General features: G+C 46.1%; 1 protein-coding gene across 4 annotated transcripts in view; it reads left to right on the top strand.

Annotated features, from left to right (window-relative positions):
• The first annotated feature begins 1,235 nt into the window (after positions 1-1,235).
• ULK1 (unc-51 like autophagy activating kinase 1) overlaps positions 1,236-13,298 on the top strand; it is an 83,521-nt gene continuing 71,458 nt past the window's right edge. For 3 of the 4 annotated variants that reach the window (XM_081339115.1, XM_081339114.1, XM_081339117.1), the window contains exons 1-5: positions 1,236-1,456; positions 2,014-2,085; positions 2,527-2,623; positions 4,383-4,475; positions 4,574-4,615. In XM_081339115.1, coding sequence (XP_081195241.1) covers positions 2,534-2,623; positions 4,383-4,475; positions 4,574-4,615 — 225 coding nt within the window. In that variant the 5' untranslated portion in view covers positions 1,236-1,456; positions 2,014-2,085; positions 2,527-2,533. Of the gene's footprint in view, positions 1,457-2,013; positions 2,086-2,526; positions 2,624-4,382; positions 4,476-4,573; positions 4,616-9,454; positions 9,772-13,298 lie in introns of those variants that run through there. The other variant, XM_081339116.1, reaches the window with a different exon arrangement.

Consider the following 13,298-nt stretch of genomic DNA (forward strand, 5'->3'; position numbering starts at 1 on the left):
CCCACCACGCGTGGAGCGACCCCCCCCCCAAAAAAAAATCCTTGCACGCGAGGGCCATCTTGAACTTGCCGGCCTGGACTGAGGGATTGGGATTTTAGATCTTAAATTTTAAAAACTTTAAATTTTACTATGTGTTTATTGTTTAGGGCTATTTTGATTGAATCTCATTTTAATTTTTATACATCACGTGTTGTTTATAGTTTGTTTGCTTTTGTTTGTTTGTTTGTTTCGATGTATATACCGCCCTTTTCCCGAGGGACTCAGGGCGGTTTACAGGGCAAACTAAAACAGTGCAATGTAGAAATTAAAATAAAATTAAACGTGTGTGCATATGTTGCCCTGTACACCGGCCGGAGTCCTTTCGGAGAGGGGCGGTCTATAAATCCAAATAAATAAATAAAATAAAATAAAATAAATAATAAAATAAAATAAAATAAAATAATAAAATAAAATAAATAAAATAAAATAATAAAATAAAATAAAATAAAATACAATACAATAAAATAAAATAAATAATAAAATAAAATAATAAAATAAAATAATAAAATAAAATAAAATAATAAAATAAAATAAAATAATAAAATAAAATAAAATATAAAATAAAATAATAAAATAAAATAAAATAATACAATACAATACAATACAATACAATACAATACAATACAATAATAAAATAAAATAAAATAAAATAATAAAATAAAATAATAAAATATAAAATAAAATAATAAAATAAAATAAAATAATAAAATAAAATACAATACAATAAAATACAATACAATACAATACAATACAATAAAATAATAAAATAAAATAAAATAAAATAAAATAAAATAAAATAAAATAAAATAAAATAAAATAAAATAAAATAAAATAAATAAATCTTCAAGTGGCAGGCAGTTCCACCGCCCCCAGCCACCCACCCACCCACCCACCCCGCCTTGGTCTCTCTCTCTCTCTCTCCCTCCCTCTGTCTCCCACCCACCCTTAAGAGGAGATCCCCCTCCCCTCCGCAGCCTCTGCTTCTGGGCTGGCGGGCGCCTGACTCACCGGCGGCGGCGGCGCCTTTAAAAGGCCGCCCTGGCCGCCTCCCCGGCTGCTTCGGGAGGCTGGACCGGCGGGCGGGCGGGCTGGCTGGCTGGCAGGCGGCCCTGGGCTCGGCGGCGCCTGCGCTGCCCTCCTTGCGAGCGAGCGAGCGAGCGAGCGGACGAGCCAGCGACTCCTCCAGCCCAGCGGAGCCCAGCGGAGCCCGGCAGCCGCGCAGCCCAGCTGGGGGAGTCGCCTTCGCTCGCCTGGCCTTGGACGACCCCCCTCGCCGCTTCTTTGGGGGGGGCGGACGCCCCTCGCTCCTTCCCTCCCTCCCTCCGCGCATCTGGCCAGCGGTGGCGCGGCCGGCGAGGGCGCCGCGGGGGTCGCCGAGCCTCGCCCGGCATCGGCCCGAAAGGCGAGGGCGCTTAAGGTGGATTGGGGGGGGGAGCTCTGGAGGAGGGGGCTGGGGGAGGGGAGAGGGGGGAGAGTTTCCCCCAAACCCCCCCTTTTCCTTTTTTTAAGGGGGGGTGGGTTGGGGACTTTAATAAAGTGGTCTTTTTCCTCCCCTCCCCCCCTTTTGGGCATCCTGAAGGTGGCTTGGCTTGGGGACGGGGGGGGGAGATATTTCCCACCCCCTTTTCCTTTGGGGGGGCGGACTTTATTCAAGTGATCTCCACCCCCACCCACCCCCCCTTCGGGGGATCCTGAAGGTAGCTTGGCTCTTATTTAAAGAGGCTGGGGGAGGGGGGAGATATTTCCCAACCCCCTTTTCCTTTTTGGGGGGGGGCAGACTTTAATAAAGTGGTCTTTTTCCTTCCCCCCTCCCCTTTTGGGGATCCTGAAGGTAGCTTGGCTCTTATTTAAAGAGGCTGGGGGAGGGGGGAGATATTTCCCAACCCCCTTTTCCTTTTGCAGGGGGGGGGTGGAAAAACTTTAATAAAAGTGGTTTCTTTTGTTTCCCCCCCCCCCCTTCCTCGGGATCTGAAGGTGGCCTTGGCGACGGATCGGAGCGGCTCCTGGGGGCGATGAGCGCCTCGTGTCCGCCTGGGGGCGTTTAAGGTGGGGAGCAAATCGGCGGTGACCTGGGGGGGCATGATTGGCTTGGTTTAGGGGTCCCCCAGCACTTATTTCCCCGCCCCACAGGCATTAATGGGGGGGGGAAAGTCCCCGATCTCTTTCCAACCAAGAGTAGGGGACCATATGGGAATTAAACACCCCTCCCCCCCACACACACCCCTGGATCGACAGGAGAGAAACTTTACTTTTTCAAGTTTCTAGTTCCTGGTGAGTTTGATCCCAAGGGGAGGGAGAGGAGCAGCTTGGAAAACCGACTCCTGTTTTTCTCGCCTCCTCCCCCCCCCCCCTTTCTGGGAAAGAAATATTTTGGCTATCAAAAAGCTTGGGTTTCCTTTCCTCTCCCCCTCCCCCAATTTCTTTCCAATTTTGTATTTATTTTTTTTAAAAAAAAAAACTTACTTATTTTTTGTCACCCGCCTTCAGAAACGACATGGAAGCGGTTGGAAAATTTGAATTCAGCAGGAAAGATCTGATCGGGCATGGAGCTTTTGCGGTGGTCTTTAAAGGCAGGCACAAAGAGGTAAAAGTTTTGTTTTGTGTTGTTATAAATTTTCTGGCCTCTTTATCAAAAAAAAAAGGAGGGGGAAGGATTTTTAGATATATATATTTATATTTATTAAATTTTTATACCGCCCTTCTCCCGAAGGACTCAGGGCGGTGTACAGGGCAATAAATAAATAAATTGAGATGTTCTCAATTCTGTCTGGAAATGTCAATATCAGATTAGACAGTGAAAAAGGAGTAATTCAACCATTGATTCAATCAACTTGGTCCCTGCAGCAAGCAAAAGACAAGTTAATACTTCAAAATCTATGTCGGGAGTGGTAGATAACCTCTTTTTCCCCCAGCCCCTTCTAAGAAACTCCTCTGACTTTTCCAGCAACCCCCAAATTTCAAATTAATCCACAAGTAGGCCAGGCAAGGAGGTCACGGCGTGCTTCTCTTAAGATCCCCAAGGATCTGTTTAAAAACAGATTTTTTTCTCAAGGAACTTTGCAAAAGGGGCAGCGACTGAATCACTGGGCTGATGCAATTATGGGAAAGAAATGGAGAATTTACTTAGGCACAGGAAAAAAAACCCAAGCCTTATCTTCCTGGCTTGGCAAGGTTTCCTATCTTAAAGCAGCCACAAAGCAAGGCGGGGGGGGGGGGGAAGCCTCTTGTTTTTCCTGGAGGATCTATAAATAAACATATTTTGGGCTTCTATTTAATGGCGGGGTCTCTAAGGGAGACTTAAGAACCTCAAGACAGGGGAACACCTGGATTGCTTTAGGCTGGTAGCAGGATAAATAAGGCTGCATTTTATGTATTGACAAAATCTAAATGATTATCTTTGGAGGAGGAGGGAGGTGCCTTGGTGGAGCAGTGGGCTAATGCCTCCTTAAGTAACACCAGCTGCCTGCAATTAGTGCAGGTTCGAGTCCCACCAGGCTCAAGGTTGACTCAGCCTTCCATCCTTCCGAGGTAGGTAAAATGAGGACCCAGATTGTTGGGGGCAATTAAGCTGACTTTGTAATAATGCCGCTTGGGGTGTGTGTGTGAAAGCCCTAATAAGCAGGCATATACATAGAATGAAGGCTACTGCTAAGCTTGTAAGCCGCCCTGAGTCTTCGGAGAAGGGCGGGATATAAATGGAATTAAAATAAATAAAAATAAATAAATAAATACATAAAGGCAGAGTTTTGTTTTTGGAAGAGGAAGGATCTTGGCAAAGAAAAGAGTTTGCAAAATCAGAATTGCTTCTCTAACAGGGTTGAGCCATTCTTGAAAAAAGGGAGCATCTCACAGGCTATAATAATTATTTATTGGGGGGACCCGAAGGGTGAAGCGAGGAGGCAGGAGGAGGCGGTTGAAGTGTGTTGCTGGAACTAAGGCCTTATTTAATTTGGAAGCGGTTTTGTGCTGGAGGACATGTTAAGAGGGGAAAGGAATTAAATCGGAGCTGGCAAGTCTGAACTTGTCTTGGCTAAAGACCAAAAAGGAAAAGAAAAAAAAACCCAACAACCAACATTTCCAGATCAACTTTTACAGTTAAATTGTGATCAAATTTATCGGCTGCCTATCTCGTGACTCCAAGCGACTCAAAACTACTGACAACGTCGTTTGTGTGCATTTGACCCGGTTTGCGGTGCAAAGTCAGATATTGTAGTTGATAAACCAGGGGGTCGGGGTGGGGTGGGGTGGGGTGGGGGGTCATTAACTGAGCCTTGTGGGTGTGTTGAAGTGTGTGACTGAAAAACTCAGGAGCTCCTGTTCACCTTGATCTTCCAAACTTTCAGAAACCTGAAGTTGAGGTGGCCATCAAATGCATTAACAAGAAAAACCTGGCCAAGTCCCAAACTCTCTTAGGAAAGGAGATCAAGATCTTGAAGGTAAACTGGGACTGTGGAGAGATCAAACCTTATCAGTCTGAATTACAAGCTGTGTTTGTGGTCACCGTTAACCCCCCCTCCCCTCTTTCTCTTTCTAGGAACTGAAACATGATAATATTGTGGCACTCTACGACTTCCAGGTATTTTCTTTCCTTCTGAATTTAGGTCCAAAGATTTCTGGGCAGAGGGAGAAGGGAAGGGTTGATGGGCCAAGTCAAGGGCGAAGAGGGTGTTGTTTAATTAGTCTTTATAAGGGATGTCAACGAGGATGGAGATTGGATGAAAACGCCAACTAGATTTACCTCTAACACATGGGGCTGAAATGGTGGACTGTGTATAGAATATTAGAATATAGAATATTCTTTATTGGCCAAGTGTGATTGGACTCCCAAGGAATTGGTCTCCTCTGGTGCATACTCATTGTACATACGAACAACAGAGTAATATAAGAATAGGAGAAGATAGTAGAAAAGATGAGTAGGATAATAGTAATACAGCCCTACTACATGGGTAAATATCCTTAGATATATGGCAGTGCTGTGGGAATTAGATTGATGGTACAAGGGGAAAAAAGCTGTCTCTGGGTCTAGTTGCTTTAGCATGCAATGCCCCCCCCCCAAAAAAGGCAATCCTTAAAAGAGGTTTTATGGATTATTATTATTGTTATTATTTTGTAATCCTTAAAGAGCTGCAGGTTGTTTTTTTAAAAAAGAAACGTGGTTGGTTTAAGAGTGCATCGCTATAATTTGGGGATCTGCGCCGTCTGTGTTTGTGTGGCCTTTGTTTAAAATCTTATTGCTGGCATTGTTACTGTTGCTGGTTTAACCTGTTTTATTTCCCGCCCCCTTCGGGAAATTCGGGGGGGCCCTTCATTCAGTTACATTGTGGTTTAAAATAAAACAACAACAACAACAAAAAAACACAAAACCAAATTATAAAGTACACAGATGAAGCCGGAAGAGGAAAGGCATTTCCTGTTTTTGTATCTTGTGTTTTGGGTCCCCCCCCCCTCCCCCGAGGCTTTTTGTCAAGTAGAACGATGGATTTTGTTCGGTTGCCTTAAAAGGGACCCCCCCTGAGTGGATGGGGTTTTTTGAGTGTTGAGCTGTTTTAATCTCTCCTTGTGTGGAAACAACTTTGGCGTGGATGTTTATCTCTCTCTGGCCTGGGCAACCCGCCCTCTTCAGGAAATATGCAAAAGGCTTGGTGAAGTTTCCCAACGAGAAAATTGACCAACGTTTGTTTGTTTGCCTCTGCAGGGTTGGCAATGCTGTGCAGTTGTGTGTGTGTGTGTGTGTGTGTGTCTGTACACAAGCCCTCTGCTTGCTGGTAGAATTGTCTAAAACCTCTTTTGGAACCAGATCACTAGGTCGGCTTCCATCCAGATTAGTCGCCTTTAATTGCGTGGTTGCTTTCCCCAGGCGGGGTTAGGGTGTGCAAGAGCGGGTGGTGTGCAAGAGTCAGGCTGGCTTTCTTGCAATTGTGCATCTGAGGCTTGTTTGCTTGTCTGGCCGTCATGTGGTGCCCAGGCCTCCTTGTTTGTTGACATTCTTTTGGCCGCCTCTGGTTGGCCAAGAGCGGCTTTTGCGTCAGGCTTTGCAATTCGATGCCTCCGCAACCCTGTGGCGTGACTGTTGCCATGCAAGCAATGCAGGCTGGGAACCATAGTCTTTGGTGCCTTTTAACGGTAGGGCTTGCTGTGGGCGCCCACGCTTTATTTATTTATTTATTTTAATCCCATTTATATCCCGCCCTTCTCCGAAGACTCAGGGCGGCTTACAATCTAAGAAGCACAAATCAATGTGCTTAGCAATAGCCTTCGTTCTATGTATATGCCTGCTTATTAGGGCTTTCGCCCCTCCCCCCCCAAGCGGCATTATTACAAAGTCAGCTTATTGCCCCCAACAGTCTGGGTCCTTTCCTCACCCCTTCCCTCCCTCCCTCCCTCCCTCCCTCCCGAATTTGTTCTTGCTTGCTTCAAACTGGGTTGGAGGAAATAAATCCGGAGGGGAAGATCTGAGCTTCCTGTTAGGTTGATCAGTTTGATCACCTTTTTCAGATGAGTTGATCTGGTGACCTTGTAGCAGCCTTTTAGTATTTGAGGGGGTTTGTCACAACAGAGGGGGTTGACGTATTCTCCAAAGCACCTGAGGGCAGGGCGAGAAGTAACAGATGGAAGCTTATCAGAGATCCAAAAGAGAATTAAGGAGAAGTTTCCTGACAGTCAGAACAATTAACCAGCGGAACAGCTTGCCACCAGAAGTTGTGGGTGCTTCATCACTGGAGGCTTTTTAAGAAGAAGAGACTGGACAGCCACTTGTCCGGAATGGGATAGGGTCTCCTGCTTGAGCAGAGGGTTGGACTAGAAGACCTCCGAGGTCCCTTCCAACTGTTAGCCTGTATAGTACATTCTTTAGTTTTCCCACCCCTGTCCCCAACTTGAAAACGGAGCAGACAAGAATCCAGCCTGTTTCCTGAGAACCCTGGAATTAAAACAGTGTAGTATAAAATACAGGACACAAATGTTGTGTAAGGTGGCCGGCCTGCGTGTTCGATTTCGGTGCTGCAGCGTGCATGAGGAAAGACAACTGTCGGTTCGCCTTTGGGTTGGAAAACAAGACACTGGAATTTGGACACTGGGTTGTGTTTGTCGGTTATTTGATAGGTGTTTATTTAAAGAGGTGGTTCTCCCAACCTTTAACTCAAAAGTGCCCAGAGATTGCATTGCCTTCCGGGTTCATGGTTGAAAAAACATAGCACAAAAGGAAAAAAGGAAGAGGAGGGAAAATGTAAGGAGAATTAAGTAGATCTGTATCCTCGCATCTGGAGAAGGAACAGTTTGAGGGTTTAACCAGGTCTGGCTTTGTAAGTGGCTGATGCGCTAAACCAGGGGTCCCCGATCTGTCGGCTGGGGCCCACGAGCGGGCCGTGGGGTGTTTGCAGCTGGGCTGTGGAAATGGCCAGCAAGCGCACAAGTGCGTCCTCATTTGTCCGAGTGTGTGCGTTCCATTTGTGTTAATGGCAGGCCCGTGTGCATGCGCACACTTGCTGGCCCTTTGCGTGAACCGTCCCCTCCCCACCACGGATCCACAAAGCTGGAAATGTTGGGGAGCTGTGCTCTAAACCATGATTGTGGTTTTGTCTTACCCTGGGCTACATTGAGTGAAGAGGAACTGTCTTGGGCCACATACAAAATGTATAATTAACATGTATAAATAATATATAAATAACTTTATAAGTATGGAGAGCACTTGCCTGTAATGTCGCCAAGAGTCAGACACAACGGAGTGGTTAAAACAGTTAATAACACATTTTTTCCTTTATTTTTTTATGATCTTTATGTAGCCCGTGGGCCGTAGATTGGACATGCCTGCTCTAGAGTCTTGCACTCCTCATGAGAACTAGTGACTTGAGGGCTTTCCAAGCCCCAGAGCAATACAAAGCATGAGTTTAATCGCCCCCAGTTGCAAAAAAAAAAATAATTCAGGGATTTGAACTTCCAGGTGGAGTATTTTTAGGACCCCCAAAAAGCAGAACCTTTTGGAATTACGTGTCTTGGTCTGTATCCTTTTATATGGTCCCTACAAAATCATAACAGGGATTTTTGCAGTGAAACAATAATGTTGTGTACATGGTTGCAGCTGCTGAGCTAGGGAAGATTGTTGTGGGGACCTAACCAGTAGCCATGTTCACACATCATCTTGCTGATTGAGCTTGGTGTGGTTTCCAAATCCAGCTATAATGGCTTGTAGATTGTGGTTTATGGGTAAGGAGAATGTATGGAGAAGCCATGGCTTAGCCAGGGGATCCAGTCAACCAGAAGTGAGTTTGCTTGATGGGCCTGTTTGTATAAATGGAACCAAACGGGGTTTGTATGCATCCAGTTGCAGCAAACAGGAATTATCGTCTGGAACACAGATTCAGCTTTACGCATTTTTTAAAAATAAATAAATAAATAAAATTCTCTTCCTGAGGCTGGTCCTCAGCTTCTTCACTCCAGTTTCTTGAATTGGAAAAAACAGGAACAACTTATTTTAGCCCAACCGTCCGGTTTTCAGAAGAAGACACAGCAGAGGGTATAGAGTTTTGCTAACTTTTAAGGTCACGTCCGCCTTGCAATTTCACTTCAAGCAACCCCTCTGCTAATAAGAAAAAGATCAACCAGCCTGGGGGAATCTTGGTTTACAATCTGGAGCATTTAAAAAGAGCTTTAAATTCCTCCCCACCCTCCAGCCTGGGGGGTGGGTGGGGGGAGGAGATGCTTTGTTACCTCATTCTTGCTTGCCTGCAACTTACCTGGTTCCTGATGGACCTTCTCATCAGAAGGCCAGATAAATCTCTCAGCTTGCCCAATTTCCCATTTTAACTGGTTTTTGATCGGAAGATGTCCTCAAGAGGAGCTCCAATCTGGAAATAAGAAGGAATTTCCTGACAGTGGGAATTAAGAAGCTGTGGGACGGCTTGAGTTGGGGGTGCTTCGTCACTGGCTGTTTTCAAGGAAACAAATTGGACTAGCATTTGTCTGGAATGGTTTGAGGATTTCCGATTGGACAGGGGTTGGACTAGGTGACCTCCAGTGTCCCTTCCAACCCTATGATTCTATGTCCCTCTGCTTGCATTTTCTCAAAGCAGGCCTGGCCTGAATGTTGGGAACTAGCCAGCATCCCCTTCACACATCGGCCACTGCATCGCCTTGCTGATCTCACGGTGTGGTTTCTCAATCCAGCAATTGTGGCTTGTAGACCATGGTTTATGGATAAGGGCAATGGATGGACCTTTGGTACTTCAGCCTTGCTTGCTTGTAGCTACGTGGGACCTTCTGATCAAAATCCCAGATCAATCGTCTCTCAACATGCCCAATTTCCCATTTGAATTGGTTTTTGGTCCAAAGACGACGTCAGAGGGAGGGAGCGCCAGTCTGGAAATAAGAAGGAATTTCCTTAGAGTGAATCAACTTGATTCCCAGAGTTTGTGGGTGCGCTCCATCGCTGGAGGTTTTCAAGAAAAGATTGGACAACCCTTTGTCCAGGATGGTGTGCGGGCTCCTGATTGGGCAGGGAGGTTGGACTAGATGACCTTCGAGATCCCTTCCAATCCTGCGATTCCACGTCCCTCTGCTTGCATTTCCTCAAAACAGGCCTTGCCTCAAATCTCCAGAGATTTCTGCAAACAGCTTTACTTTTTCTTTTTCTTAAGGAGGATTGTTTTAGCGTGGGAAAAAAAACATCCTCTTTTTTTACCTTCTTAAGAAGCCACAGACTTAAGAAGAACTGATTTTGGAATTGAACAAAAAAAGGTTGAGTTGGGTTTTGTGTGTTTTTTTGGGGTTTTTTTTTAAAGTAAGTCTTGAGGGACCGCTTCCTAAGTGCAGTTACAAAATCTAGGTCGTGTTGAAACCAGGATGGGGTGAGCTAATCTCCTTCGTTAGCCCATGGTTTTTTTTTTTTTTCCAGTGGCCAAAGATTGAATGGGGGCCAAATCGGATTAGAAGATGCGATCGCAAAGGAAGTTGGGCCGAATCAGGGCCCGGAAACTGGGGGTTGCATGTAGCTATAAAGCCACAGTGGGCTACATCTAGCCAAGTTTATTTTCTGTCGGTCCCGTGGAAGTGTTTAGTAGCCTCTCTTCCAAGCTATGTTGAAGTTGGCTCCCTCCCTTCCTTCCTTCCTTCCTTCCTTCCTTCCTTCCTTCCTTCCTTCCTTCCTTCCTTCCTTCCTTCCTTCTTTCCTTCCTCATTTCTCTGTCCCACCTTCCTTCCCTTCCTCCCTCCCTCCCTCCCTTTCCATCTCCTTCCTTTGTTCCTCCCTCCCTCCCTTTTTCCATCTCCTTTCCTCATTTCTCTGTCCCATCTTCATCCCTCCCTCCTTTTTTCATTCCTTTTTCTGTCCTTTCCTCCATTCTTCTCATTTCCCTCCCTCCCTCCCTCCCTCCCTCCCTCCCTCCCTTCCTTCCTTCCTTCCGTCCCTTCCCCATGAAACTCTAAGCGTGTCTCTAAAAGCTGTCTCTAAAAGGTGACCCACTTAAAACTTTACTTATGTATTATTGAAAACTATTAATGGGCCTTCATTGCTCAAAATCCCAAGGATGTACTTACTCTCTGCTGCATGGAGTATTTTTAGAACTTATTCTTGCCACTTGCTCTAAAAGGTTTTGTGCTACAGCTATGGATTTTTGAGGGTTGAAGGGAAGGAAGCATAAAAGCAGCTATGTTAGTTTGGAGCAAGTCAGTGTATTTTCAATTAGATTTTTATCCCACCTCTATGATTTGTAGAAATAACTCAAAGCAGCAAACATACGTAATAGTCTTTCCTCCTCCAATTTGCCCCGTGAGGTGGGGTTTGGCTGGCTTACATGCCTAAGGCAGGACTATATAACTCATCGCCTGCTTGTCCCAAGCCACCCAGTTGTCTCCTGGTGATTGTCCCAAAGCCACCCAGCCGACTTTGATGCCTAAGCCAGGACTATAACTCCACCATCTCCTTCTCTGAAGTCACCCAGTTGGCCTTTGTGTCTGAGGTGGGACTAGAACTGTTTGTCTCCTGGTGATTGTGCCAAAGAGTCCGAGTTGGCCTTTGTGTCTAAGGTGGGACTAGAACTGTTTGTCTCCTGGTGATTGTGCCAAAGAGGCCCAGTTGGCCTTTGTGTCTGAGGTGGGACTAGAACTGTTTTTCTCCTGGTGATTGTGCCAAAGAGTCCCAGTTGGCCTTTGTGTCTAAGGTGGGACTAGAACTGTTTGTCTCCTGGTGATTGTGCCAAAGAGGCCCAGTTGGCCTTTGTGTCTGAGGTGGGACTAGAACTGTTTGTCTCCTGGTGATTGTGCCAAAGAGTCCCAGTTGGCCTTTGTGTCTGAGGTGGGAGTAGAACTGATTGTCTCCTGGTGATTGTGCAAAAGAGTCCCAGTTGGCCTTTGTGTCTAAGGTGGGACTAGAACTGACATATCTCCTGATTTCTAGACCAGCATCTTAACCCAAACTGGCTGACATGCCTATGCATGGATTTATGGTGGTGTTTTAACTTGAGGTGTCTTCCTAAATCGTGGCTTGTGTAAACGTGGTTTGTTAAGAGTGCCAAGAACTGGTTGTCAATGGCATTAAGCTGTAACCCAGGCTTTTTCTTCTAGCTAGCCCAGAGCCCAACCAAGGAAATCCTGGGTCTTAGCTAGGAACCTGAACGTTATTGGGCATAATGCGGTATGCTTATTTGTGAATGATTATTTATTGCCTGGAATTTGTTGCAAACGGCAGCGTGATTTGCAAAAGCAGTACATATCTCCGCTGCTCGAGCAGGTGTGATAGTTAGCACAACAGGTTTGCAGGCTTCTTAGCTGAAATAAAAGCTAGAGCGAAAACAATGTAAGACGCCAATTTTCAGTGACTTGAGCTCAGGACTACGCAAAATGGACTCCTTCCTAGAAAGGTTACAAAATCTTCAGATGCTAGCAGCTTCCAACCCAAATCACCCCACGAGGGTGGCACAAGGTCACGATTTAGCCAGGTGAGTAGGTGAGGCCGTTTTGTTATTCTAAAAAACAACAACAGTGACAACTTGCTAACTCAGCCGTCATTCCTTTGCTCCATCTTTTCCTACGCACGGCACCTGATTGTGTACATGAGCCACAACATTGGCAGCAGCGATTACTCATAGGGCCCGGAGGGTGACTTCACTGCTATTTCTCAAGAACAATTGAACCTCGGCGCGGAGTTTCTTGAAGAGAAAGGGCGGAGCGTGACATTACTCACGTAGCTTCTATTTGGGAAAATACAGGTAGTCCTCAACTTAACAGCAACTCGTTTAGTGACCGAAGATACAACAGGACTGGGGAAAAAAAAGCAACTTACAAACGTTTTTTCCCCCACCTTCCACGACGGTGAGGCAGGCGCCTCAGGGTCCCATGATCAAAATTGGAAACTGGCATGTACTTCCGACAGTTTCAGTGCCCCAGGGTCACGTGATGTGATCCCCTTTTTGCGACCTTCGGACGAGCGAAATCAAAACGGGGAAGCCGGATTCAATTAACAACCTGTGTGGCTAACTGAACAACTGCAAGGGATTCACTGAACAATCGAGGCAAGAAAGGTCGCCAAAATGGGACAAAAGTCACTTAACGTCTCTCTCTCTCTCTCCCTCTCTCCCTCCCTCTCTCTCTCTCCCTCCCCCTCTCTCTCTCTCTCCCTCCCTCTCTCTCTCTCCCTCTCTCCCTCCCTCTCTCTCTCTCTCTCTCTTTCTCTCTCCCTCTCTCTCTCTCCCTCTCTCTCTCTCTCTCTCTCTCTCCCTCCCTCCCTCCCTCCCTCTCTCTCTCTCCCTCCCTCCCTCCCTCCCTCCCTCCCTCCCTCCCTCCCTCTCTCTCTCTCTCTCTCTCTCTCTCTCTCTCTCTCTCTCTCTGGCTTAACCCCAGAAATTTTGGGCTCAAATGTGGCCGTACGTTGAGGGCTACCTGTATCCCTTTTCTTCCAAAAATGGCTTCTGGAGAAGCCTTGCATCTGAAGCAGGGCCTAAGTAGTAAAGGGTAGGTGGGTGTTGGCTCTCGGGATAAAGATTCAGGCCTGAAACTTCCCCCCACCAAAAAAAAAAAAGCAAGTCAGGAATCTGGAATGGAGAATCGGTGACTCTGGCCTCCTCTGATAAAAGATTCAGATTAGCATCGCAGGTGACATTCAGCTCTTTGGCTCTGAAGCCGTTGTAAATCATATTGGATGACATAATAATGGTTTAGGGTTGTAAACCGTGATTGATGGCCGAAGCTCTTACGTGAGTATGGCCTGTTGGGTTTGATTCAGCCCCAAGCTGGCAGGAATAGCCAACGCTCCAAACGACGGGCTTGTC

This window comes from Vipera berus, assembly GCF_964194415.1.
Source record: "Vipera berus genome assembly, chromosome: 14".
Classification (NCBI taxonomy): Eukaryota; Metazoa; Chordata; class Lepidosauria; order Squamata; family Viperidae; genus Vipera; species Vipera berus.